General features: G+C 36.7%; 1 protein-coding gene across 3 annotated transcripts; it reads right to left on the bottom strand.

Annotated features, from left to right (window-relative positions):
• Positions 1–12,729: 12,729 nt before the first annotated feature.
• LOC110271386 (disease resistance protein RPP13-like) lies at positions 12,730–19,037 on the bottom strand. 3 transcript variants are annotated; one of them, XM_021122219.2, is made up of 3 exons: positions 18,450–19,037; positions 14,007–16,855; positions 12,730–13,022 (listed from the first exon to the last, which is right to left on the bottom strand). In XM_021122219.2, exons 1-2 carry the CDS (start codon positions 18,953–18,955, stop codon positions 14,080–14,082), a joined length of 3,282 nt encoding a protein of 1,093 aa, XP_020977878.1. In that variant the 5' UTR covers positions 18,956–19,037; the 3' UTR covers positions 12,730–13,022; positions 14,007–14,079. The 3 variants fall into 3 exon arrangements, with proteins under 3 accessions (XP_020977878.1, XP_020977877.1, XP_088357636.1); XM_021122218.2 differs by having other exon boundaries at positions 12,730–13,028; XM_088501510.1 differs by lacking the exon at positions 12,730–13,022 and adding an exon at positions 13,036–13,832.
• Between the last annotated feature and the right edge of the window lie 5,896 nt (positions 19,038–24,933).

The raw sequence follows: 24,933 nt of genomic DNA on the forward strand, positions 1-24,933 counted from the left end.
AATTTTATTTGTAATAATTTTTCTCTTTCAATTCAAGTAATGGAATTGTGTTCTTAGTTCATTTTAAGTCATAATTCATCTTTTAATTATATAAGAGTAATTAACCATTTCTAATCATGAAAGATTGAGGCGCTGATAATACTGACCATTGGCTAATTTAAATTAACTTTGTAACCATGAAAATTTGTGAATCGAATGAATAAAAATTTGACAAAACTAACCTTTAGATATTTAAAATTTGACATAACTGCTTATATTTCAAATCACAAACTCTAATTTAACCTTGACATAGCAATATATATGAATGGTGACAATTATTAAATGAAAATTCTTGTACCAAATCAATGTGGGACAATGCCAAATATGTAATCATCTCCCATTAACATAGTAGACATATAAGTTCATGCTAATTCATTATAGTTGTTTGATGAGAATTAAGTAACAAAACAAACCATAGTCAATGTAATTCTAAACCAAAACACTATAACTAAGTTCCCAAAAAAATTGAGGTGCACATGGTCTATGTTACAGTCATATCTAAACACTACAACAAAAGTTCCTTAATCCAGTCAATCTTAGGCCTTAATTAGGTGTGGAATTGCTATTGCCACTAGAGAGTTCAGTTGTTGGTGCTCCAAGTCTTGGAGTCTGCATAAATTGCATGAATCTGGTAGATGTTCCAACACTAGCACCATGCATGATTTCTTGGCTAACAATAGGCCTACTTGAGGGGTTGTTTATTGAAGGAGGTCTCATGTTGTTGAACAGAGTTGGAGGAGGCCTGAAGATTGTAGAAGGTTTAGAGAATGGGGGTTGAATTTATGACCTTCCTTTACTTTAATGAAATAACCATTTTAAAACAAACTTTTAATCTGAATCTGTTTGAACTTAGCAGCGGAAAATTTATGAGACAATTTCATTTTGTCTCATGAATATCAGAAAACAGAACAGAGTAGGGAAGAGAGAAGCTGATACCATCATGTATCCTGGTTCGGTTGTCTTGTGCACTGCAACCTACATCCAGTCTCCACCACAACAGTGGTAGAATTTCCACTATAGTTAAAGTATTACATACACCAATTCCATAGGATTGACACAATCCTTTCACACTCAAGTTCTAACCTGATTTGAGTTGTAACCCAACTAAGAAAGGGATACCTCACTAGTACAAGATACAAGACACTTAATCAATCTAAAGAAATCTGAAATAACTCTAGAATTTTCACTCATGTGTATCTCTCTGCCTTTTTCCACTCTTAGGCTCTTTCAATGACTCCCTCATTCAACCTTTTACATCAAGAAATTACAGAAAGATAAACATTGAAAAGAAAATTACAATTTGTAAAACATGAAGGAGATTGATTGCTTCAACAGCCTCTGTTGCTATGTGATAAACCAGATTTGCTAGCTTCTGATTCAGTTCCTCATTCTGGCAGAATGCTCCTTTGACTAAGAAGCACTGTTCAAGTTGATGAACTTTTTCAGAGAATTCTTCTCAGAACATAAATCTCAAAAATTGGTTATCTCTCCTTCCTTTCAATTGAAGTGATTTTCCTATTTGTATGATTTCAATTTTTCACACCATAGGCTTGCTTCACACAGTTGACTTCTTCTCACAAAAACAGAGCAACAGCTACGCAGAATAGAGATGGAACTGTAGCAGAGATTTCAGATTTCATGCATTCATACTTTCCATCTTCTCTTTCATCCTTTTTCCAATCTCTTCAAAGATCTGAACCATTTATTTTTGCTTTGGCTTCAAGTTCCTTTCTTGACCGTTGATCCACAGCAGAACTTCATAACATCCATTTTTTTTTCATTTTACCAGAAATGGGTATGATGGGAAGGAAGCTTCAGTAAGTTATTTTGGGGTACCAATAATGGAAAGATCTTTCTTATTTGCCTAAGATCTGATTTTGCCCTAGCTTCTGATTTCTTCTTCTTTCTTCTTTGTAGCTAACCTTTTCTTTGGAGGCCTTAACCTTTTCTTCGGCGGTCTTGACCTTTTCCTCGGCAGCAGCTAGCTGCTCTTAAAGCGACTTGACCTCGTCTTTGTACTTAGCATTAGCCTTGACGGAGGATTCAAGCTTGTTCTCCAGAGACCGTGCCCCCGCCAAGGTAGATTCCCTTTTCTTGCTACAGTGGCTCTCCGGAGCAAGGTACGGTACATCCATCTGGCATGTGAGGCAAGATCCCCACCATAGAAGAAGTCCTCTGTGCCGGAAAGCAGTTGGGTATCAATGAAAGTCTCGGCATCAAAGTTCTTCTCCATCACTGTGAGAACTCCCTCAAGACTAGAAGATGGCTTCCTTTTTCTTGGGTTGTCAAGGACAACCACCTCTGGCCCTTCAGTCTCTGCCTCCACCTCTGGTTGGGGACCTGAAACAGCGCTGGTCCCCGCCACCTCCCCCTGGGTAGTTGAAACTGAACCTCAGGCTCGACGGCATCCTAGGGAGGCACCTTGTTGGCAGGGGTGGCAGAGTCGTCATTGCTGCCATCAGCAAGGAAGGTGTTGAATAGAGCGTCAAGACCAACTTGTTCGCCAACCATTGATACTGCAAGAACAAACAACAGCTCGTTAGTCGGCAAGACAGCTAATCAAGTATACAAATAATAAGCACGAACAAAGGACTAAGCGACCACACACCTATATAACCCCTACCCATGTCCCGATCACCCATAAGGAGGTGGGGGTTAACATGGTTTTTGCCAAAGACGGCCAGCAAGACATCGGCAATCCTCTTGTTCTCTGGTGACAACCCTTTGTATGTCACTTTTGTGAAGGCGTTCGCCCCCGCCCCGAAACTCCAATAGGTCAGGATGTGACGTTCCCCCTCCAAGGTCAGCCAGAAGGGGTGCCAACCTTCGGCAGGGAGAACTTTAAAGTACTTGTCTTTGAAGCCGTGATAAGAATTAATCCTCGAATAAGCTGAAGATCCTCCGACCGTGGGCCGCCCGGAAAGACATAAAGCCCTTTTTAGCCCTCCCCTCTTTGGAAGGGTTTGTCAAAGTAAAAAGAAACAGAAACACCTCGACGGAGGCCGGCAACTCCAAATATTCACAAACCATCTCGAAACAGCGGATGGAGGCCCAACTGTTCGGATGCAACTGAGACAGCGCCACGTCACATCGGTTGAGCAGCGCCATTTGAAAAGGGTAGAAGGGGATGCAAACCCCCAGGTGGGTGAACATCGCTTTGTAAAACCAAATCCAATCGGGAACCCAGGGAGACTGAAGGTTCAGTTGGAATATCCGTTCCTGGGCATGGGGAACAAAAACTTCGTAGTTACTCTCTTCATCTCCTCCCTCGCAGAGGCACTCGGCTTGTCGGAACTCCGTAAGTTCCTCCACAGACATTTGGTTGGGAGTTTCCTTTACGTCTGAGGTCACCCAGGCGTAGCGATCGTAGGGCGCCGGTCTCACGACTCTGATGACGGGAGCTGGGTCATACTTACAGTGGGGGCACCACTCAAAATCAGTCTAAGAGGTCGGAAAACCGGCACTAATACCAGAATCTACAATCTACCTATTCGCAGTTAAACTGAAGCTTATCTACTGGCAAAATGAGGCCTAAACTACCAGGAACCTAGATGGTAACCCCCCTAAAACTCTAGCTAATAACAACCTCAAAACACATGCACAGACCTAAACACTACTCAACGCATAAGAAGCGGAAGCAATGGCAAACATCTAATCTGTAAATAGTAAAGACAAAAAGGCTCCACAGAAGAAAAATCTACTTACCAGGAAAATAATTAGCAAGGAAGAAGCACGAAGGTAGGAAGGAGGACGATCGCAGGCCAATGCAAGCAGAATTCAGAAACGCGAGAGAGAGTAGAAAATGCGGTGCAAAGATAGTGTGGAAGCAATGAAAAGAAATGGGAAAGAAAGGAAGGAATAGAACGAAAGAATAACCACCTTGGAGAAGCGCGAAAGTCAGGGGCAAAAGAGACCTTTCTCCCCTGCTTTCAAATCAACAATAAATGCGCTTAATGGCGGGCGCAAGGAACGAGGCGACAGGCAGCGCTTTTCTGAAGCGACGAAGCCCGCACGCACGTAAAAGGCACGTCCTGACCACGAGCGCCCGATAAAGCGACGACATGAGAAAGAGAGCAGAACGCGCCAACAACGACACTCACGGCCATAGTTGGTGCGTTGGGGGCACTGTTACGGCCCGGCCCAACTGGCATGATTAGCCGATTCGACCCACGAACAACACGACCTACTCGGGCATAACCCGTCCGGCCAGCGACCCGGACACTTGCTCCCCTGCTGCCAACCATATGACAGCTGGGAGAGGAAGCTTCCTGGAAGGAGACCTCTCCCGTGGGGCCCGCCTCTCTGACAGGGTATATATGGAGAGGGTCCTACCCTTTCTCCAAGGTACGTCACTACTCACTACCCTTAACGCCACCGGCATCTTTCTGACTTGAGCGTTGGAGTGTCATTGTAGGTGACGCCCCCACCTCATATCACACACAGCTCGGGAGGTCGTTTCTTTGCTCGTCTCAGTCACCAGATCCAGGCCGATTCCCACCTCTTTAGCCGAAGAACCCCTCCGACCCATCCGAAACCCGTACAACAGTACAAAAGTATATTTATTAATATGAAAAAAATGTTACATTCAAGTTTTTTTGTCAATAAAATTGAATCAATTTTTTTTAATTTAACAAAAATCAGTTAACTAATATTATTTTAAATCTTATTATTTAATTTAGTTAATTACAGAAAGACTTGGATTCCTCTAATATAAAATTTGGGACCAACAAATTGTCATCATCCATAATTTTATATTATACCATTGTTCATCATCACATTTCTATACTATACCATTATTTAAACCATTTAAGAAATTAGTGGGGAGAAGTTGCTTGGCACATTAATAAATAATAATGATCGAAATCATATTTTAGTCATCCAAAAAAACACACCAGTGAAGCAGTGTGGATATCAATGATGAAATAGTTGGTGGATTGATTCGTGAACTTGCTTGGTGACTTTGGAATATATTATTCGCTACTTGCAATACTTTGATGAATGATTGATACATATATTTGTTATAAAAAGACCTTGGTCATGACAATTGCTTTCACCAGCAAATTTATTATACCAACTACTATATTATTAAACTCTTGATATTAGACTTAACCAATCTTAACTTGTCCTTTAGCATCGCAAGTCATGTGTCCAGCATGATGCTCACTCATATATAGACAACGATTCTTATGATTAAAGAACAGAGAAGTGTAATAAAGGTGGAGCTATCAGCTATGGCCATGGTCCCCTCCAAATTTGTAATTTTTCTCTTTCAATTCAAGTAATGGAACCCAACCAAAGGGAGCAAACGTAAGTTTCACCTGCCGCAACTTTCTTAGGCAGTGCATGAAAGAGCCTAGCAGCGGAAACGACACAAATGTCTAACACAAGAACAATATGGAAGCACTCACAACACAATATGGCAGCAACTATAACATGCAAATATAGCAAGTAAAGCAATAATAAGAACACACCGAGATTTTAACGTGGAAAACCCTCTCAATGTGAGAGGTAAAAACCACGAGTCGTCCAGACCAATGAAATAGCTCCACTATAATCAAATGAGGTACAAGAGAGTCTCAAACAAAGCACAAATATGTGCATATAACCAGCCAAAACATCAAAGCACCAAAGCTCACAAATGAAAAGCAAGAAGATGAAATATACCCAAAAAACAGAGCTACTGTCGAAGCCAATTTCTCCCTCTGCAGACCTCCAATTAAAATCTCCACCGTCCAGAATGAAGAACAAGATGTGAAGAATCTACAGTTCAAATTTCACGTTGATCCAACGGTGAAAGAATGAGAAACTGCCGTTCCAAAATTGCTGCTCTGTGTAAAAACGGGAAACCTAATTTCTCTCTTGCGAAGCCAATTTCTCTCACTGCAAATCTCCAATCAACATCTCCACCGACCAGAATGAAGAACAAGATGATAAGAACATGCAGTTTAAATTTCAAGCCGATCCAACGGTGAACAACTGAGAAACTGATATTTGAAATTTACTGCTTTGGGCAAAAACGGGAATTTTGTTTTTCCCCTTCTCTCTCACTTGGTGGCTACTCTCACTCACTCTCAATGACCCCAAAAATCTGAACTAGGGTTGTGGCACAATGGGTGCAAGAGACACCCTCAAAATGTTGGGCTTGGGCCTCACAAAGGAGAGAAAAACCCAACAAATCTCCCCCTTCTCGACTAGGTGGAGGCTCTCGCCATTCCGGCGATCAAACAACATGTTTCAAACTTTTCTCTTGACAATGCTTTTGTCATCATATCAGCACCATTGTCATCAGTGTGAACTTTCTCAAGTTCCAACAACTTTGAATCTAACACATCCCGTATCCAGTGATACCTAACATCAATGTGTTTAGATCTTGGATGAAAAGTAGAATTCTTGGCAAGATGAATAGCACTTTGGCTATCACACAACAACACATAACGGTCTTGCTTGAAACCAAGTGCTGCAAGAAACTTCTTCATCCACAACAACTCTTTACATGCTTCAGTTGCTGCAATAAACTCTGCCTCTGTGGTAGAAAGTGCAACACACTTTTGTAGCCTTGACTGCCATGAAATAGCTCCCCCTGCAAACTTGACCAAATAACCTGAAGTAGACTTTCGAGAATCAATATCTCCTGCCATGTCTGCATCAGTAAAGCCAACTAGCAAAGGTTTCTCACCACCAAAACTCAAACTCAAGTTAGTTGTACCTTTGAGATATCTCATAATCCATTTAACAGCATTCCAATGTTCTTTACCTGGATTAGAGAGAAAACGACTCACAGTACCAACTGCATGAGCAATGTCTGGTCTAGTACACACCATAGCATACATCAAGCTTCCAACAGCTGAGGCATAAGGAATTTCATCCATTGCTTGTTTCTCCTCATCAGTGGTTGGACACTGCTTGGTACTTAACTTAAAATGAGGAGCAAAAGAACTAGCAACACATTTGGCATCATTCATGCCAAACCTTTGAAGCACCTTCTTTATGTACTTCTCCTGTGACAAATAAAGCTTCTTGGAATCTCTATAACGAGTAATAGTCATGCCCAAAATTTGTTTGGCAGGACCCAAGTCCTTCATAGCAAAGAACTTACTCAACTGTTTCTTCAACTCATTAATCCTCAAAGCATTCTTGCCCACAATCAAAATATCATCCACATAAAGCAAAAGAATGATAAAATCATCATCAGAAAATTTTTGCACAAATACACAATGATCTGAAGTTGTCTTACGGTAACCATGCTTCCCCATAACAGATTCAAACTTCTTGTACCACTGTCTTGGAGCTTGCTTCAACCCATAAAGACTCTTCTTAAGCTTGCACACAAAATCTTCCTTTCCTTTAACAACAAAGCCCTCCGGTTGCTCCATGTAGATCTCCTTGTCTAAATCACCATGAAGAAAAGCTGTCTTCACATCCATTTGCTCAATCTCCAAATCAAGAGACGCTGCTAATCCAAGCACAGCACGAATGGATGACATCCTCACAACAGGAGAAAAGATCTCCTCATAATCAACACCTTTTCTCTGGCTAAAGCCTCTAACAACCAATCTAGCCTTATACCGAGGCTTAGAATTGTGTTCTTCATTCTTGATTCTGAATACCCATTTGTTCTTCAAAACTCGCATACCCTTCGATAGCTTCACCAACTCATAGGTATCATTCTCAAGCAAGGACTTCATTTCTTCTTGCATAGCTTCAAGCCATTGAGCTTTGCTTTCATCTTCAACAGCCTCTCCAAAGCATTCAGGTTCTCCCCCATCAGTCAACAAAACAAACTCATGTGGAGAATACCTTGACGAAGGCTTTCTCTCTCTTGTAGACCTTCTAAGTGCATTTGCAGGAATTTCTAAAGCTGGTTCTTCATCTTGATCATCATCACCAACTTCATCAAGTATTGGATCAACTGTTCCATCTTCACCTGCACTTGTATCATGCTCATTATTTTGAGCTTCAACTCTACCATCTTCTACCATAGGCATAGAGGGAGTAATATCCAAGTCAGAAAAATCATCACTAGGCTGAACCATTGGCTTTTCCGCATTATCAACATCCTTCAATGTTTGGTCTTCAACAAAGACAACATCTCTACTCCGAATCACCTTCTTGTTAACAGGATCATAAAACCTGTAACCAAACTCATCCATGCCATAGCCAATAAAAATACATTGCCTAGTCTTTACATCAAGCTTAGATCTCTCATCTTTAGGAATATGAACAAAAGCTTTACATCCAAAGACTCTTAAATGATCATAAAAAACATCTTTACCTGACCATACCTTCTCTGGCACTTCAAATTGCAAAGGAACACATGGTGTCCGGTTCAAGACATGAACAACAGTGCTCAAAGCTTCACCCCAAAAGGATTTTGCCAATCCAGACTGCGACAATAAGCACCTAACTCTTTCAACCAGTGTTCTGTTCATTCTTTCAGCCAAGCCATTCAACTGAGGAGTCTTCGGAGGAGTCTTCTGATGTCTTATACCATGCTCTTTACAATAAGCATCAAATGGACCTGAGTACTCACCACCATTGTCAGTACGAATGCATTTCAACTTCTTCCCAGTTTCTCTTTCAACAGAAGCTTGAAATTGCTTGAACACATTCAAAACTTGATCTTTGGTCTTCAAAGTGTAAACCCATAATTTTCTAGAATGATCATCAATAAAGGTTACAAAATAGATAGACCCTCCAAGTGTTCTTGTCTTCATCGGCCCACATACATCAGAATGTACCAAGTCAAGTATCTCCGGCTTCCTTGAAGGTGGATGGCTCTTAAAAAAAACCTTGTTTTGTTTCCCAGCAAAGCAATGGTTGCACTTTTGCAAAGCAACCTTACAACCAGATAAAAGATTTCTCTTGGATAACATATTCATACCCTTCTCACTCATATGACATAATCTCTTATGCCATAAATCAGTTTCATCAACAAACTCAGCAGCATTAACAACATCTTTCACAATCTTTGCTTGAGTTAAATAAAGAGTAGAGTGTCGAGTACCTCTAGCAACAACCATGGAACCCTTGGTGAGCTTCCAACTATCACGAGAGAATGAGCTATCCAAGTCTTCATCACACAACTTACCAACAGAAAGTAAGTTCAACCGAATATCTGGAACATGCTTCACACACTTCAAAGTCAACTTGGTACCGTTGGAGGTTTCCAAGCAAACCTGTCCAACACCGGCACATTTTGCAACACCTTGATGAGCCATTTTTACATCACCAAAATCACCAGGAGTATAGGACGTAAACAAATCCCTCCTAGATGTAACATGAATAGAAGCACCGCTATCAATCACCCAACTAGTGCTATTATCAACAAGGTTAACAGATTCAAACTCTTCAACAACAAGAAAATCATCATGAGTTACATTAACCTTGTCTTCCTTGCTACCATCATCTTTATTTGTGCTCTTATCTTTACTTGCCTTGGCTTTCTCCTTCTTTAGCTGCCAACAAAATTTCTTCACATGTCCCTTTTGACCACAATGATGACACTCAATATTCTTATACTTTCCTCGAGACTTGCTTCTACTTTGATCTCTACCTTTAGGACCTCGACTTTTGCTTCTCCCCTTAGACTCAGAAACAAGAACATCTGAATGTGTAGTCGATGTACCTTGTGACTTTCTTCTCATCTCTTCATTCAAAACACTGCTCTTGGCAAGATCCATAGAGATTACACCATCAGGAGCAGAATTGGACAATGACATTCTGAGAATTTCCCACGAGTCTGGTAAGGAGCCAAGAAGTAACAATCCTTGAACCTCTTCATCAAACTTGATACCCATGGAAGATAACTGATTCATAATTCCTTGAAAATTATTCAAGTGATCTGTCATTGATGTCCCATCTGTATACTTCAAAGCCAACAACTGCTTGATCAAAAACATCTTGTTATTCCCAGTTTTTCGAGCATACAACTGTTCAAGCTTAATCCAAAGAGTCCGAGCATGTGTCTCTCCAATAATATGGTTCAACACATTATCGTCAACCCACTGCCTAATATATCCACAGACTTGTCTATGCAACAAAGTCCAATCATCATCAGATTTATCATTAGGCTTCTCTGTACCAAAAACTGGTTGATGAAAATTCTTGACATAAAGCAAATCTTCCATTTTTGACTTCCACAAATCATAATTAGGACCATTAAGAGTGATCATCCTACTAGTATTAGTATTAGCTTCCATTGTTCACAAACTCACAAGCCCAGAAAAATACCAACAAGCTCTGATGCCAGTATGAAAGAGCCTAGCAGCGGAAACGACACAAATGTCTAACACAAGAACAATATGGAAGCACTCACAACACAATATGGCAGCAACTATAACATGCAAATATAGCAAGTAAAGCAATAATAAGAACACACCGAGATTTTAACGTGGAAAACCCTCTCAATGTGAGAGGTAAAAACCACGAGTCGTCCAGACCAATGAAATAGCTCCACTATAATCAAATGAGGTACAAGAGAGTCTCAAACAAAGCACAAATATGTGCATATAACCAGCCAAAACATCAAAGCACCAAAGCTCACAAATGAAAAGCAAGAAGATGAAATATACCCAAAAAACAGAGCTACTGTCGAAGCCAATTTCTCCCTCTGCAGACCTCCAATTAAAATCTCCACCGTCCAGAATGAAGAACAAGATGTGAAGAATCTACAGTTCAAATTTCACGTTGATCCAACGGTGAAAGAATGAGAAACTGCCGTTCCAAAATTGCTGCTCTGTGTAAAAACGGGAAACCTAATTTCTCTCTTGCGAAGCCAATTTCTCTCACTGCAAATCTCCAATCAACATCTCCACCGACCAGAATGAAGAACAAGATGATAAGAACATGCAGTTTAAATTTCAAGCCGATCCAACGGTGAACAACTGAGAAACTGATATTTGAAATTTACTGCTTTGGGCAAAAACGGGAATTTTGTTTTTCCCCTTCTCTCTCACTTGGTGGCTACTCTCACTCACTCTCAATGACCCCAAAAATCTGAACTAGGGTTGTGGCACAATGGGTGCAAGAGACACCCTCAAAATGTTGGGCTTGGGCCTCACAAAGGAGAGAAAAACCCAACAGTGCAGGCTTTTTAGGATTTCTTCTGCTTTTGTTGCTTCATGGTCTTGGTATGCAGTTACATATAAACCGAGTGTTCTCAACTTGGGAAAGTAAGCATTGCCTAATAAGCTCCCTAGTTTTGATTGGCAGACACATAACATAGTGTTTGGAGATTCTGCATTTTATCTTTTACTTCTTGTTCATCTATTAACAGTTTCACCAGAAATTCACAATGAAGATGTCTTAGTTGCTTTAACCCCCCAATTCTTAGGTCCTTCGAACTAGTGTACAGTACATGTAATGTTTCCAAATTGTGAAAGTCACATAATCCATCGAATTCAACTTCCATTTTCAAGTACCGGAGGGGTGTCAAACTCTTCAAATACTCAGCACTTGTTGAAGAACTAACCCGAGCCCATTTCGAAAAATATAGCACATTAACTCGGAGATTTCCTGGAATATGGTGTAACCATCCCCGTGCATCTTCATAAAAGAATAGCGAATGAGTGGATTCTTTATTGCACGTCTCTAATGAACAGGTATAGGATCCTACTGTGCTAGGAAAGGACAATAATCTACGAGCATTGTTAGTGTTGTTATCATGGTTGTTGCTGTCTGATCTGATATGCACAGTTCCGGAAAAGAGATCATGGATCTGACATGTTTTCACGCCTTTCCCATCACTGCTTCTCCTTGCTACTTGTACCAAATTACGATCCACCATCTCCCTCAAGTATTGCTCAATTAATATTAAGAATCATGTGCATATATATTGCTATTTCATGTGTAGTATAGTTAATATCTTAGGCATGATACAAGGTTTAAACCTGTAATCTTCAGATCACAAGTCACCAATGATTATGACATTGTCACATTGAAAGCATTAAAAGAATTAATTCCATCAAAGAAATATTGGTGACCATTTAGTTAGCTGTATTATGTGCCTATATATGCAATATTATTAAGCTCAAAGATAAAAATATCCGCTGGATGCTATGGCCCAGCTGTTGTTGGGGCATACCTCGTTTCAATGGGAGGTTACTATGACTTGAGGGGGAATATACTATAGTTTATAATGGTCCTAGCTTTTGATCTGTAATTCTGTATTAGCTTTTGGTTATGATTTTCAATTTTTCTTTTATACATCTTACAGCAGGAGATGTTGCTGGTATTTTATACTTCTCTAGGATTTGGTAACTTGTTATTTCCATATGAATGTTACATTTATGTACACAACTATTATTCACTAGGTGTAAATAACTATATATTATATTTTCATATATAGAATATATAGCTGTTATAAGGAATACAATTAGCCTACATATAACTCTAAAATCACTATAACATAATATAGAAACCAATGAAAATTAATAAAAAGTTTGTTCTTAATACTTACTTACACATTTATCTATATATATTATTTGAAAGAAACAGGAACGTATATCTTGCCATTCATATCAGAATTTGATATTTGTTTCGGCAGAAAAACCTACCCTTGCATCTGCAAAATTTAAATTTAAGGTGGAAGAATTTAGTTAGAAAAATTCCTATACATTCCTATTTCCTAGAGTGTACTAGAAAGCATCCACAACTACTTAGTTTTATCTTTTAATATGATCAAGTATTATAAATGAAAACAAGAATTTATAATCTAATTATATTTATATTACAATCCCGTTTGCTTCAGAAACTTGTGTTGAGTACAAAATATAAAAAATAAAAAATAAAAAATAACATGAATATGCCTTAAGATACTTATTAGCAAACACCACAAAGAGATTCTTCATTCTTCTTCTTGTGTCTGTTTCTCCTTCACCTTCTGCTAATAAATGCACTTTGATAATACTGCCAAGGTGTTTCAATTTCTGAATCTCCCCAGCTTTTGCATAGATGCACTTTGATAGATATATGATGGAGTGATGCTGAATCTTAGCCATGATAAAGGGTTTAACGTTATACACTAATAATATGAACTCATCTCATATTTATTTATAACATAAAGGAAACTGCATGTGATTCAAACCCTCAATATGTTCAATGTAAAAGAGAATCATAATACAAATGTACCCAAGGAATTAGAATACCAAAACAAGAACGAAGAAGTGTCATTCAAAAGAAAAACAACTAACGATTTTATTCAGAAAAGGAAAGAAAGAAAAAAAAGGAAAACAATGCAATATTAGAGGATCACACTCCATTACAATACAATGAGACTAAAGGAGCACATTTAATAATATCTATTATGGAGGAGAGTTCTATATGGAAGAGAGTTCTGCCCAAATTGATTATACATACTGTTCATACCCTGACCCAACACTAAAGATTGACCCTCATTCGGATTTAACCACGACTTGCTCCAAGGAAGTCGGAGGTAAGGATTAGCTGACAGATACCCCTTATTCAAATAAGTAACTGCCCCTAAAATCTCTCAACCTACTTTCAGCAGCCATATTCCAACTTCCCTAAGATAAAGGAACAGTTATCTATCTTAAAAGGTAGAACTACTCCAACGGTGGTTATTAGTTCACCACTATAAATACACTGACACCCCTCAAGTATCTCTAAATTCCAATACTCTCTAAACTTGCTTAAACCCCTTGTTGACTTAGGCATCGAAGTGTCTTTGCAGGTACCACCCCCATTCGTTCACTCATACAAGTCGGATCGGAACTCCCAGACGCGAACCAGATCATAAGCTTTCTCTATCTGACGATTGGGCCAACCCAACGAGTCTAACCCATTAATGTCCGGTTAGCCACCGTAACAATTACATACATACATGTTAGAATGATTCAACTTATTAGCAAAAGCATTAAAAAGAAGTTGCATGAAAAGGTAACTAGCTAGATAGCATAAATCATGTATATGCTCCTGTTCTCATGAGTCTCAGTAAAAGAAACATATACCTGCTTTTGGGAAAGAAGCAATGATGACGACGTGAACATTAATGCCTCACAGAAATCAATTAATCAATATCAATCAATCAATCATCATCATCTTCATCATCATCGGTATCATCATCATCATCATCATCATTATCGGTATCATCATCACTTTCTTATTCTTGTTCATGTTCTGAAAACTCCAAGTTTTTACAACCCAAGAACGCCGTTGCTCAACATGTTCTGAAAACTCCAAGTTGCAACCCGAGGAACGCATTTGTTCAGGAAGGTACTCCAACTTCAAGCCAGGGCACTCATGGAAGACTGCACGTTGCAGGCAAGGCATTGCACCTCCTTCTAATGTAAGACCTTTGACCTGCACCTTTTTCATGATAAACACTTGAAGCCGCGGAAAGCTCCTCTCAGTACCACAATTAAGGATTCCTTCCATACATTGTACTTCATATAATTTCAAAATTTGAAGGGTGGGGATTTGTCCCAAAGCATTCATGGCTTTGGTGCTAAAACCCACATACCATGACAAGGTAATCTTGGTAAGATTTGACGGAAATACATTTTTATCTAATGGAACATATTTAGAGGTCATATGCTCAAGTTTTAATTCACGTAGATTGCTCAAGCGGCGTAAGCAACTTAACTTTCTTTCTGCTGAATGTAAACCCAGTGTTCTCAAGTTGGGAAAGTAGCCATTGTCGAGTAAGAACTCTAGTCGTGAATCGAGATGCACATAACATAGGGTTTGGAGATTCTGCATTTTTTCTTTTACCCCTTCTTCATCAACTAATAAGTGCACTGCATATCTACTGCGGAGATGTCTTAGTTGCTTTAACCCCTCAATATTTATGTCCTCTGCAGAATGTTCTAGTATATGTAATATGTGCATACGATGAAGCGGATAGAACCGGTATGGGTCAGGAAATTCCACTCTCAAGATCCTGAGGCTTTTCAACCCCTTCAAAAACCCAGCATTCTTTCCACTAATTATATCCATCTTCGATCCTTTAAAATATAGCACAATAACTCGGTAGTCTTTTGGAATATGATGTGACCACCCCTCTGCATCTCCATACACGAACAAGGAACAAGTGCCTGATTGACTACATGTTACCAAACATGCATAAGATCCTATATCCTTGGGAAAGGATAACCTAGGAGCATTATTATTATTGTTATCAGGGTTTTTATTACTCTCTGATATGCAAAGTTCCCGGATGAGGTCGTGGATCTGACATGTTTTCACGCCTTTGTCATCACTCCTTCTCTGAGACACTTGTACCAAGTTACGACCCACTAGCTCTGTCAAGTATTGCTCACCAATATCTTCAAGTTCTGTGGGTGTTGCTTTTGATCTTCCACTTTGGATTGGCTCTTCTATGAGGCCCTCTGTTATCCATAGACGGATTAAGTCTCGCACACAAATCTGATCATCTTCGGGAAAAACTCCAAGATATAGGAAGCATGGCTTGATGTTCTCAGGAAGATCATCGTAGCTAAGCTTCAATCTCTCCTTCATCTCCTTACATTCCTTCTCTTCAACAATACGCAAATGAGGGAGTAGTTTCTTGATTCTTTTCCATTCATCCCCCGATCTCTTCGTTTTTGCTACAAACCCAGCTGTGATTTTGATAGCCAGTGGTAAACCGCTGCAAGTGTTGGCAATTGATCTACCAATTCGTTCTAGCTTGGGAGGACACTTTTCTCTGCAAAACACCTCATTGCAAAACAGTTTCCAACTTTGTTCTTTATCCATGAAGGGAAGCTTGTGGTGAGGAACCTTTGACCTTAAAGAGTAGGCCACCTGATCATTACGGGTTGTTATTAGTATCATGCCACCATCGTTGTTTTCTGGGAAACAACCCTTTAGACTGGCCCATGCTTTAGTGTCCCAAATATCATCAAGGACTATCAAGTACTTTTTCCCTGTCAAACATTTCCTCACCTTCTGCATTAACTCCTCTTCACTACTTGAATATTCATGTTTAGAAGTGGATGACTTCAGACAGTTGAGAAGACTTTTAAAAACCTCCTCCTCTCTGCAATCCTTGGAAATAGTTGCCCATGCACGGCAAGCGAATAGCTTCTTGACCTCATCGCTATTGTAGATCTTTCGAGCAAGTGTAGTCTTCCCTATCCCACCCATGCCAACTATGGAAACAATGTTCCCATCAGGGGAATCTTCTTCCATGAGTTGCTTAATCACATCATTGAAATCTTTCTTCAATCCCACTACATATTCTTCCTTCACAATATGATTACTGTCTTTGTTGCCTTCGAATTCATCACATTCACGAATGCAATATGTCTTAGTCTCAACACCATCTATCACAGGATAATTATCCAAGAGATCTTTGTCCTCTGTTGTTATGATGATCCTACTACCAGGACCAAACAAATCACCCCTTCTTGCCAGCAACTCTAAATGCATTTTACTATCAACTTCATTTAGAACCAAAAGCACTCTTTTATGGCGCAACCTCAGCTTGATTTCCCAGGATCCGGTAGATGTGCAATCCACAGTGCTTACCTCTACACCCATATCAGAAAGAATCGCCTTTTGGAGATTTTTCAGGCCATCAGCGCTTTCCTCTAAAGTTTTACTTACACCGAGAAGAAAACTTGCCTCTTTGAATTCATGTTTGATCTTATAGTATAGCTCCAAAGTGAATGTTGTTTTGTCTATTTCAGCATCTTCTTCGTAAATACCCACCATACGAAGAGTATTACGAGATTTGAGGTCCAAAAGTGATTCCACTTCTTCAAATTGAGAATCAAATCTATTCAATAGTTGCTTGATCTCTCGATTTTTTGCAAAGACTTGTTCAGCAATCTTGTCAATGACCTCAGTTTCATACCTACAATACAACAACCTAATATTAATCTTTTTAGAGGAGTGCTAGGGGCAGCACTTTGTTAAATTTTGGTCAGCACTTAACCATCAAAAAAAAAAATTAAATAATTTTATACTATTAGATGCAATCTCACACCATTAAAAATATCATTGATGGCTAATTAATAACTAAAAACCACAAAATCTACTGCCGCTAGACTTTCTCATCTTTTTATATGCAATGTTAAGCAATTCACTAGGGATTTAATAAAAGACACATGTTAAAAAATTAGATAATTTTATAACAAAATGTTAGGTGTCTTGTGAATAATCAAATTTAATTATGTTGTTTACAAATAAAAAATCTATTCGTGTGCTACTTCTTTCTTTTTTAATAATCATCGCTTCTTCTTCTTCATACCCTCCTTTTTTCTTTCTCTTGTTTTTTTTGTTATTATTGTTGTCATTTAATTTTTTTTATCCTCTCTTATTATTATTATCATAGTCCTCTTTTTTTATAAATGTTTAGAAAACTAAAGCACATAAATTTTAATGTATAACAAATTAATTTTAGTATACAACATATAAATTTTGTAAGGACTACATATCTAAAACATTAACAACTAACCAATAAATATACACAATACATAAATTTTAGTGTACAACACAAAATTCTTATTGCATAGCATAAAAATTGTTAGAGTATTACATACCTAAAATATTGACTTATCCACCTAACAAAATATATTCACAATAAAAATTTGTACTATGTACAAATTAAAGATTTGTCAACTATATACAAAAATATGTATGCTATGGGCCAAAAATTATGTGTTATATTTATATGCAAAATTTTGTATGTTATATTTCAAAAATTTGTGTTATATTAATAAATTTGTATGTTCTCTAACAAAAATTTATGTGCTGCAAAAAATATAAAAAAAAAAGAATAATAATATATGCACACATTTTTTTTTAGACTTTACACTAACTTAATTGAATTTAATTAAAAAAATATTTATACATATAACATTACTCTTTTTATAATAAAAAACAACTAACCATATGATTAACTAAAATTTGATTTCTAAAATAAGCCCATTTGAAAACCAAAAAAGAATGAGCCATTTTCAACTAATAATAAAATTATTGAGTCACAACCACTTGCTTACTAATTTTTTTTAAATTATCTTTTTATTTGTTTTCACTTTTTTTCCTTTTAATACCACGATTTTATCCTTTATTAGGAGCCACCGCGGACAATCATGTCCAATTGGCAAGTTCTCTATTTTAAATTCTAAAGTAATTTTTATTTTATTTCACTTTAAATATTTTTTTATTTAAATTTTGGATGTTTTAAGTATTTTTAGTTTATTTTTATTATTTTTTTAATTATTACCTAATTTTAAATAATCAATTAAATTAATGTTTTCTGTAACTTTTTATTCCTAAAATAAAATAATAAAAATATTAAATTATTAAATTAAAAAATTAAAAAAAAAATTTAATTAATAATATTTTTTTATATTTTTAAATATTAATAATTAACGGATAATAAAAAATAATAAGCTATAATGACATTCTAAGTTCTAATTAACCTCCCTTGTAAAAGAACTCACCCCTTATTCTCAACAATGTGCTGTCCGCATAGCCCGCAAATTGTAGATAGAGCCGACTCCCACGCTGCCACAGTCTCTTTGCCGTATGTATCTTCATGTTTTCTCATGGCTTCCTTAGATTTGATGCTATTCTGATATCTAACTTCTGAAGGCTCCACGTGGTAAAAAACTGGAAAAACGGGGCGATTTCTTCCATTGTTGGAGTACTTGAGTATCTCCACTAGCTCCACGAGGCACCACGAGGAAGACACATAGTTTGGGCTCATCATAACAATGAACATCCTTGATCTTTTAATGGCTTCCACAAGAGTAGATTTAATTGGGTCACTTAGTTTCAGATCCGGACAATCTCTAAACACTTTGAGGTTTCCGTTTTCTGCGAGTTTACGGTAGAGAGAATCTGAGGATATGTATCTTGTGTCTTCGCCTCTAAAGCTCAGAAAAACATCGTACATACCGGATGATGATGACGAAGAGGAGGAGGCAGCTGCTCCATTGTCGGCCATGATGTGGTGTTATAATTAAGTGGAGATCGTATGTGTCTGCAAGAAAGTCAACTACTAGTGTGGACATATATGAAGGAAGCAAGAGGTGTCGAATTAAGAAAAAATGAATAATAATAACAATAAATAAATAAATAAATAAATTTTAAGTAATAACATAATGCATTTAATTTTGATATAATGACATGTAAATATTTTATATAGTTATGTAATTTTATTTATTTTTATAAATAATTATTTACGTTGTTGATATAAAAAATAATTATTTTTATTAATATAATATTATGTAATTAAATATATATAAAAAATTAAATTATAATATAATTTAGGTTATAGTATAGGCCAGGGCATACGCTGAGAAGTTTCCTCCTGGTGGACTCGTGGTCAATGTATTTAATAAAGGTACTGTCCAAAGTAGTTGCCGAAGTTACTATTCAATCTCTCCAATAATTCCGCATGACATTAGGAGATTACATGAATACAATTTTGGTGTAATATATGTGAATTGGCTTGGCAGGTATAATATATATGAGAGAGTATATAGGTGATATTTGTTTTTAGATATTAGAATTGAGATGAGAGGATTGAAAGTTAATATTATATTTAAATAGGTGTAATAATTCGTGTTATATACGTAATAAGATTAAAAATATTAATTTTAAATTATTTTGTTAAAATTAATTTAAATTATAATAATTTAATTAGTAAAAAAATAATATATTATGTATTAGTTATTTTTTTTAATTTAGTGTTAAATATATTAATTTTAAAATAATTTTTAATTGGTTTTAGTAATTTTTTTTAATAAATTAGACATACTATAAATAACTTAGTAATACTTAGATCTACCAACAAATTTTTATATGTTAATTTACTATTAAGTAAGAGCATATCAAAATCAATTTAAAATGAATAATAAATTATTAAAAAATTCTAATGTACAAAATTCTCTAATAAAAAATAAATAATTTAAATTCACTAAAAACAATTTAACATTCTCCTTTAATATCTACAAAACATATACCTTAAAAAATATTATATCAATATTAATATACAAAATTATATAATTAACATAATTTTAAAATAATTTATTAAAAAATAAAATAATGCAAATTTTTATGATAATATTAATATTCTCAAATTATAAATGTAGAATAAAAATATATTACTCATTAACACCTAAAATTGATCAATTTTATTAATTAATAGTAATAAATTTTATTAAGAAAATTAAAAATTACCCTTTCATTATAAACTCTTCGCAACTTATATTTGTATAGTGCATTTTATATTTGTATGGTATGTTTGATTAATGAAGGACTACAGTATATAGTCATCAGTATATTTTTGTATAGTGAATACTTATATAGTTATATTTCATAAAACTTTATTTATTTATTTTATTGTGAGAATAAATGAATGTTTTTTATTTTCTTTATTTATTTTATTTTATCTACTAATATAGATTAGTTAGATTATAATTTTTATTTTATTAAGTTTCTAAAATTCAAATTAAAAAATAATAACAGACCTATAATATCATGTATTCATGTGAAAGACAGTTAATAAATCAGAATAAAACTAAAAGAATAAATGATCATAATGAATACACATAGGGTCGTTTTCTGGTGGTCTGGCTAATGATGGCTATAGGTTGACTAGCGAATAGTGTAATGACTTCTAACATAGTTGATTTTGCGTCAAAACCAGTAATTAAAATGTTAAGGAAGATTATGTTAAAGGCAAGTATATTAACTACTTAACTTTAACGACAAAAATGGAATTTTGGCGCCGAAAGTTAATTTGTTTTTGATGTGGGACTTTTGACTGGATAGACAAAAAAAATCAGAAAGAAACTAACATAGAGTAATTGTAAAAAAAAAAAAGAGAAAATGATAAATAGGTTCTGACTTTTTGTTCCGCGGACATTTTTTTTGAAAAATACTTTTAAGTCTCTGACCTTTACAAAATTTGGACGGATCAGTCCCTGACGGAGACATTTGGACGGATCAGTCCTTGACGGAGGCATTTGGATGGAGGGACTGATCCGTCCAAATTTTGTGAAGGTCAGGAACTTAAAAATATTTTTCAATAGTCAAGAACAAAAATGTTCGCGGGACAAAAGGTCAGAGACTTATTTGTTCTTTTCTAAAAAAAATGAACACAGTTTTTTAAATCTAGGTCGAAGATCACCGCCGCTACTCAGCTGACGACCGCAGCCCTCCGACAAAGTTGACTGATACTCTTGTTGATGTGCAACTTCAATGCGGATGACTACCGTCGTACTCCTCTCAACGAAGTCTAATGAAAAACTAGTCGGAAGTGGGAGGGCTCAACCTTTCCATACATGAGTACCAACGACACCTAAAAACTAGTTTTTCATCCACTCTTTTTAGATCTACTATTTTCACTCTTTCTAGATCTACTATCTTTCCTCAATCATCTTGAAAAATTTTCATTTTCATTTTCTTGAACTCTCTTTATTAATCTTTCTATTTATACATTTTAGAATTATTGATCTACTCATGTCCTGGGATGCTTAATTACTATAGTTTAATGTTAAAATATTTTACTTTCCTTCCAGAGGCGGAAATACATACTTGTAAAGGGGCAATGGCCCCTCCTAAAATTTTAATTTTTGTTTAAAAAATAATAATAATAGACATGGTTCCTCCATTTTTTATTTTCCAGCCCTCCTTTGTTTCCGGTACACTTTTAATATAAGAAATTATTAGAATAGCGACTGATTTAGCGTTCGATATAGAATTTTTAGGATCAGAAAAAAATTGGTCGCTAAATCGGTCGCCAAATAATATTCAGTGACCGATTTTAGCGATTCACAAAATCGGTCACTAATAGCAACCGATAAATTTATTACTCAACCAGAATAAAGTTGGTCGCTAAATCGGTCGCAATTTTTTAATTTAGCGACCGAATTAGCAACCAGAACAAGAGAAGTAACGTCTTTGGATTCTTGGTCACAAAATCGGTCGCTATTTTCTAATTTAGCAACTGATTTTGCAACCGATAGAAAAATAGGGTGAAAATTTCTTTGGTCGCTAAGACAATTGTCACTAAATCGGTTGCTAATTGTTAAGATAGCGACCGATTTTAGCGACCAAAAAAATCGATCACTAAACAGCAACCAAATTTGTGATCAATAAGTTTATTACACAACCAGAATAAAGTTGGTCGCTATTTTTTAATTTAGCGACCGAATTAGCAACCAAAACAAGAGAAGTAATGTCTTTGGATTCTTGGTCACAAAATCGGTCGCTATTTTTTAATTTAGCGACCAATTTTGCAACTGATAAAGAAATAAGATAAAAATTTGTTTGGTCGCTAAGACAATGGTCGTTAAATCGGTCACTGATTAAAATAATATAGTTACTGAAATACCATTACAAACCCTAACTCAATTCACCCACACCATTCTCATATTCTACAAACAATGACTGAGTTACCCACCGGAAGCACAGCACCGTCTTCTTCGTCGCAACGCCTTCTTCGTCATCTTCTGATTGCAGCGCCGTCTCTTGAGGTCTCGTCATCGTTGTCTTCTGAAGTCTTGGCGTCGTCGCCTTCGTCTTTGAGATCTCGGCAGCGTTGGTGTCGTCTGAGTTCGCAGATCGTCTCATCACCATCCAGATCTGACTTTCTCATTGTCATGTCGTTCTTTTCTCATCGTCGCCTTCTTTGGTCGTGCCACCTCCTCTGCTCACTCCTTTGTTGTAAATCGTCGCCTTGACGTCCAGATCCGACGTTGCTCCTTGGCACATTTCATTGTTTCTGTACATCCTTGTTTAATTGCGATCTTACACACATCCTTCTGAAATCTTGTGAACCTTATATGTGATACTTGTTCTTCTCTTCCTAAACTTTGTATTCCTTTGAGTAAACTCGAGATTTTATCGGTTAACGTATAATTCCTAGATATAACAAGCGATACGTTAGTTTCTAAGATGCGGCTCATGGACCCAGAAGGTGAAACTTGTAAGTGTGCGACATCATAAGAAGATCATGAAGTAGGAGTATCCTGAAAAGGACGTTAAGGAGATTTTGGTACAAGTTGAAAGGTTAGTCTTGATGTTTGACTTTCGAATGTTCTTTGGGAGTGATGAACGATGTGAAAAGTGCTACATGTGTTTGACTTATTAAGGGAACAAGAGAGTGTGAATGTTAACTACATCTTTTCAACACAAACCTATCTTGTAACCTTTTGTACCCGAATGTAATTCTTTCTCATGTTTGGTAAAGTGCTAAAATCATGTAAAGTTGTGCAGATTATATCAATTTTCAAGGGTAGAATGTAAAATCCCTACAATACTCTTATTCCTCTTTTCTCCAAACCAAACCCTAATTCCTAAATTAAACCCACACACACTCACTCTCACACAATCACACACTCTGAAGTTAGAACAAAAGAAAAAGAAAGAAAAAGAGAGAGGGAAAAAGGAAGAAGAAGGGGAGAAGGAGGATGACGTCGGTGGGGCTGGACGCCACTGTCACTGTCACAGAGAAAAAGGAAGAGATGCATAGGAGAGATGAGAGAGAGTGAGGTCGCAGAACTTCCATGGAAAAAGAGGAAAGCACGCGACGGAGAAGAGGAAAGAGGGAGTCCTGTCACTGCCGCTGCCATTGATCGATGATGAGTTTGAAAAACTCCAAATTAATTTGATGATGATCAAACATTATTATAATAATTAATCACAAAATTATTAATTTGAATTTTAACTCACATTTGTTAATTAATAATTTTGTTGCTTGCAGATTTTGTCATTGGGCATAAAGAAAACTGAAAACTTAAAGCCCAAAATGGTTGGCCAAAAATAATCAACCTTGTGCAAAAATGTTTTAAAATATGTGGCTGATTATTATTGTGATAGTTGAGCCAGTTTTTGTTGAACAAGCCCAAATTAAATCCTTTGGTGAAAGACCAACTAGCTTGGTCCGAATTGAAAAAGGAAGGAAAGGGGTAGTGCTTGATTAGGTTCGGTTACCCATTCACTTGGGTGGAATTTAAATTTTGATTAAATGGATTTAATGCATGCCTTGGTAACATGAGAGAGAAAGTTCACATTGATTTGATTGCCATCATTACTCTCACACATTACTAAGCAAAGGAAAGTGGGAAATTAATCTATTTTTAATTTCATTCTTCAATTACATTGAAAGTTTTCTCTCTTCTCTCTCTTCTCTCTTATTGTTTTGGTCATGTCACAGAAAAGAAGAAGAAGCAAGTTATCAGAAGTGAAGCACTGTAGCAGTAAAGCTATGAACAAGCAAGAGACCAAGGTGATGATGGCTCTTGTAAAAAGAAGATCCACAGTATGGTGTGGCTGAGATCTTTGCCACTTATGGTTAGATGTGGTGAAGAAGTCTCAGGATTACCATGCCTAGAAATGGAAGGAATCCATTTAGAAGAAGATCCCTGAGGCATGGCTCGTCTCTACTTTGTGGTCACCCATCATAGAAGGTAGCTACTGTAGCTACGTGGAGGAGGAAGCAGAAGTGGAGCAGGAGGAGCTATCAAGGATCAAGCACTCATTAAGGGTTAGAAATCCTTCTTGGGGACCAAGTCAAGATGGAAGGCTCAAATTGATGAAGCTTGATGAGATGGGATGAGAGTGAGGTAATTGCATGTTGGATTTTGCATTCGGTTTCCTCTTCTCTCTCTGGACGAACCGGTTTTTGATGTTGAAGAAGAAGAAGATTAGCTCGGTTGAACCGTTTCAACCTTGGAGACTTCCCCTTCTATAATAAGGGTGAACAGTCAAGGCTTGAAGCAAGGAGAAAAGAGTGAAAAGCACAGAGTTCTCATAGCTACCCAAGCTAACAGAAGTTCTTCTCCTTAAATGTTTTTCATGTTGTATTTTTCTGTTTAATTTTGTCTGTCTTGAGTCTCATAGAAAAATGCAAACAGTGAGGTTTGTAAGAAAAAGCCATAGAGCGAAAATGGCAGAGTATACAAAATTAAAAGA

Source organism: Arachis ipaensis, chromosome B1 (genome assembly GCF_059453495.1).
Source record: "Arachis ipaensis isolate K30076 ecotype BB chromosome B1, ASM5945349v1, whole genome shotgun sequence".
Taxonomy (NCBI): Eukaryota; Viridiplantae; Streptophyta; class Magnoliopsida; order Fabales; family Fabaceae; genus Arachis; species Arachis ipaensis.

Excerpts from the sequence above, each read along its gene's own strand:
- LOC110271386 (XM_021122219.2), bottom strand. The coding sequence starts at position 18,955 with ATGGCCGACAATGGAGCAGCTGCCTCCTCCTCTTCGTCATCATCATCC. Across the intron at positions 16,856-18,449 it reads CACATTGTTGAGAATAAGGG|GTATGAAACTGAGGTCATTG; the intron begins GTGAGTTCTTTT and ends GTTGTATTGTAG.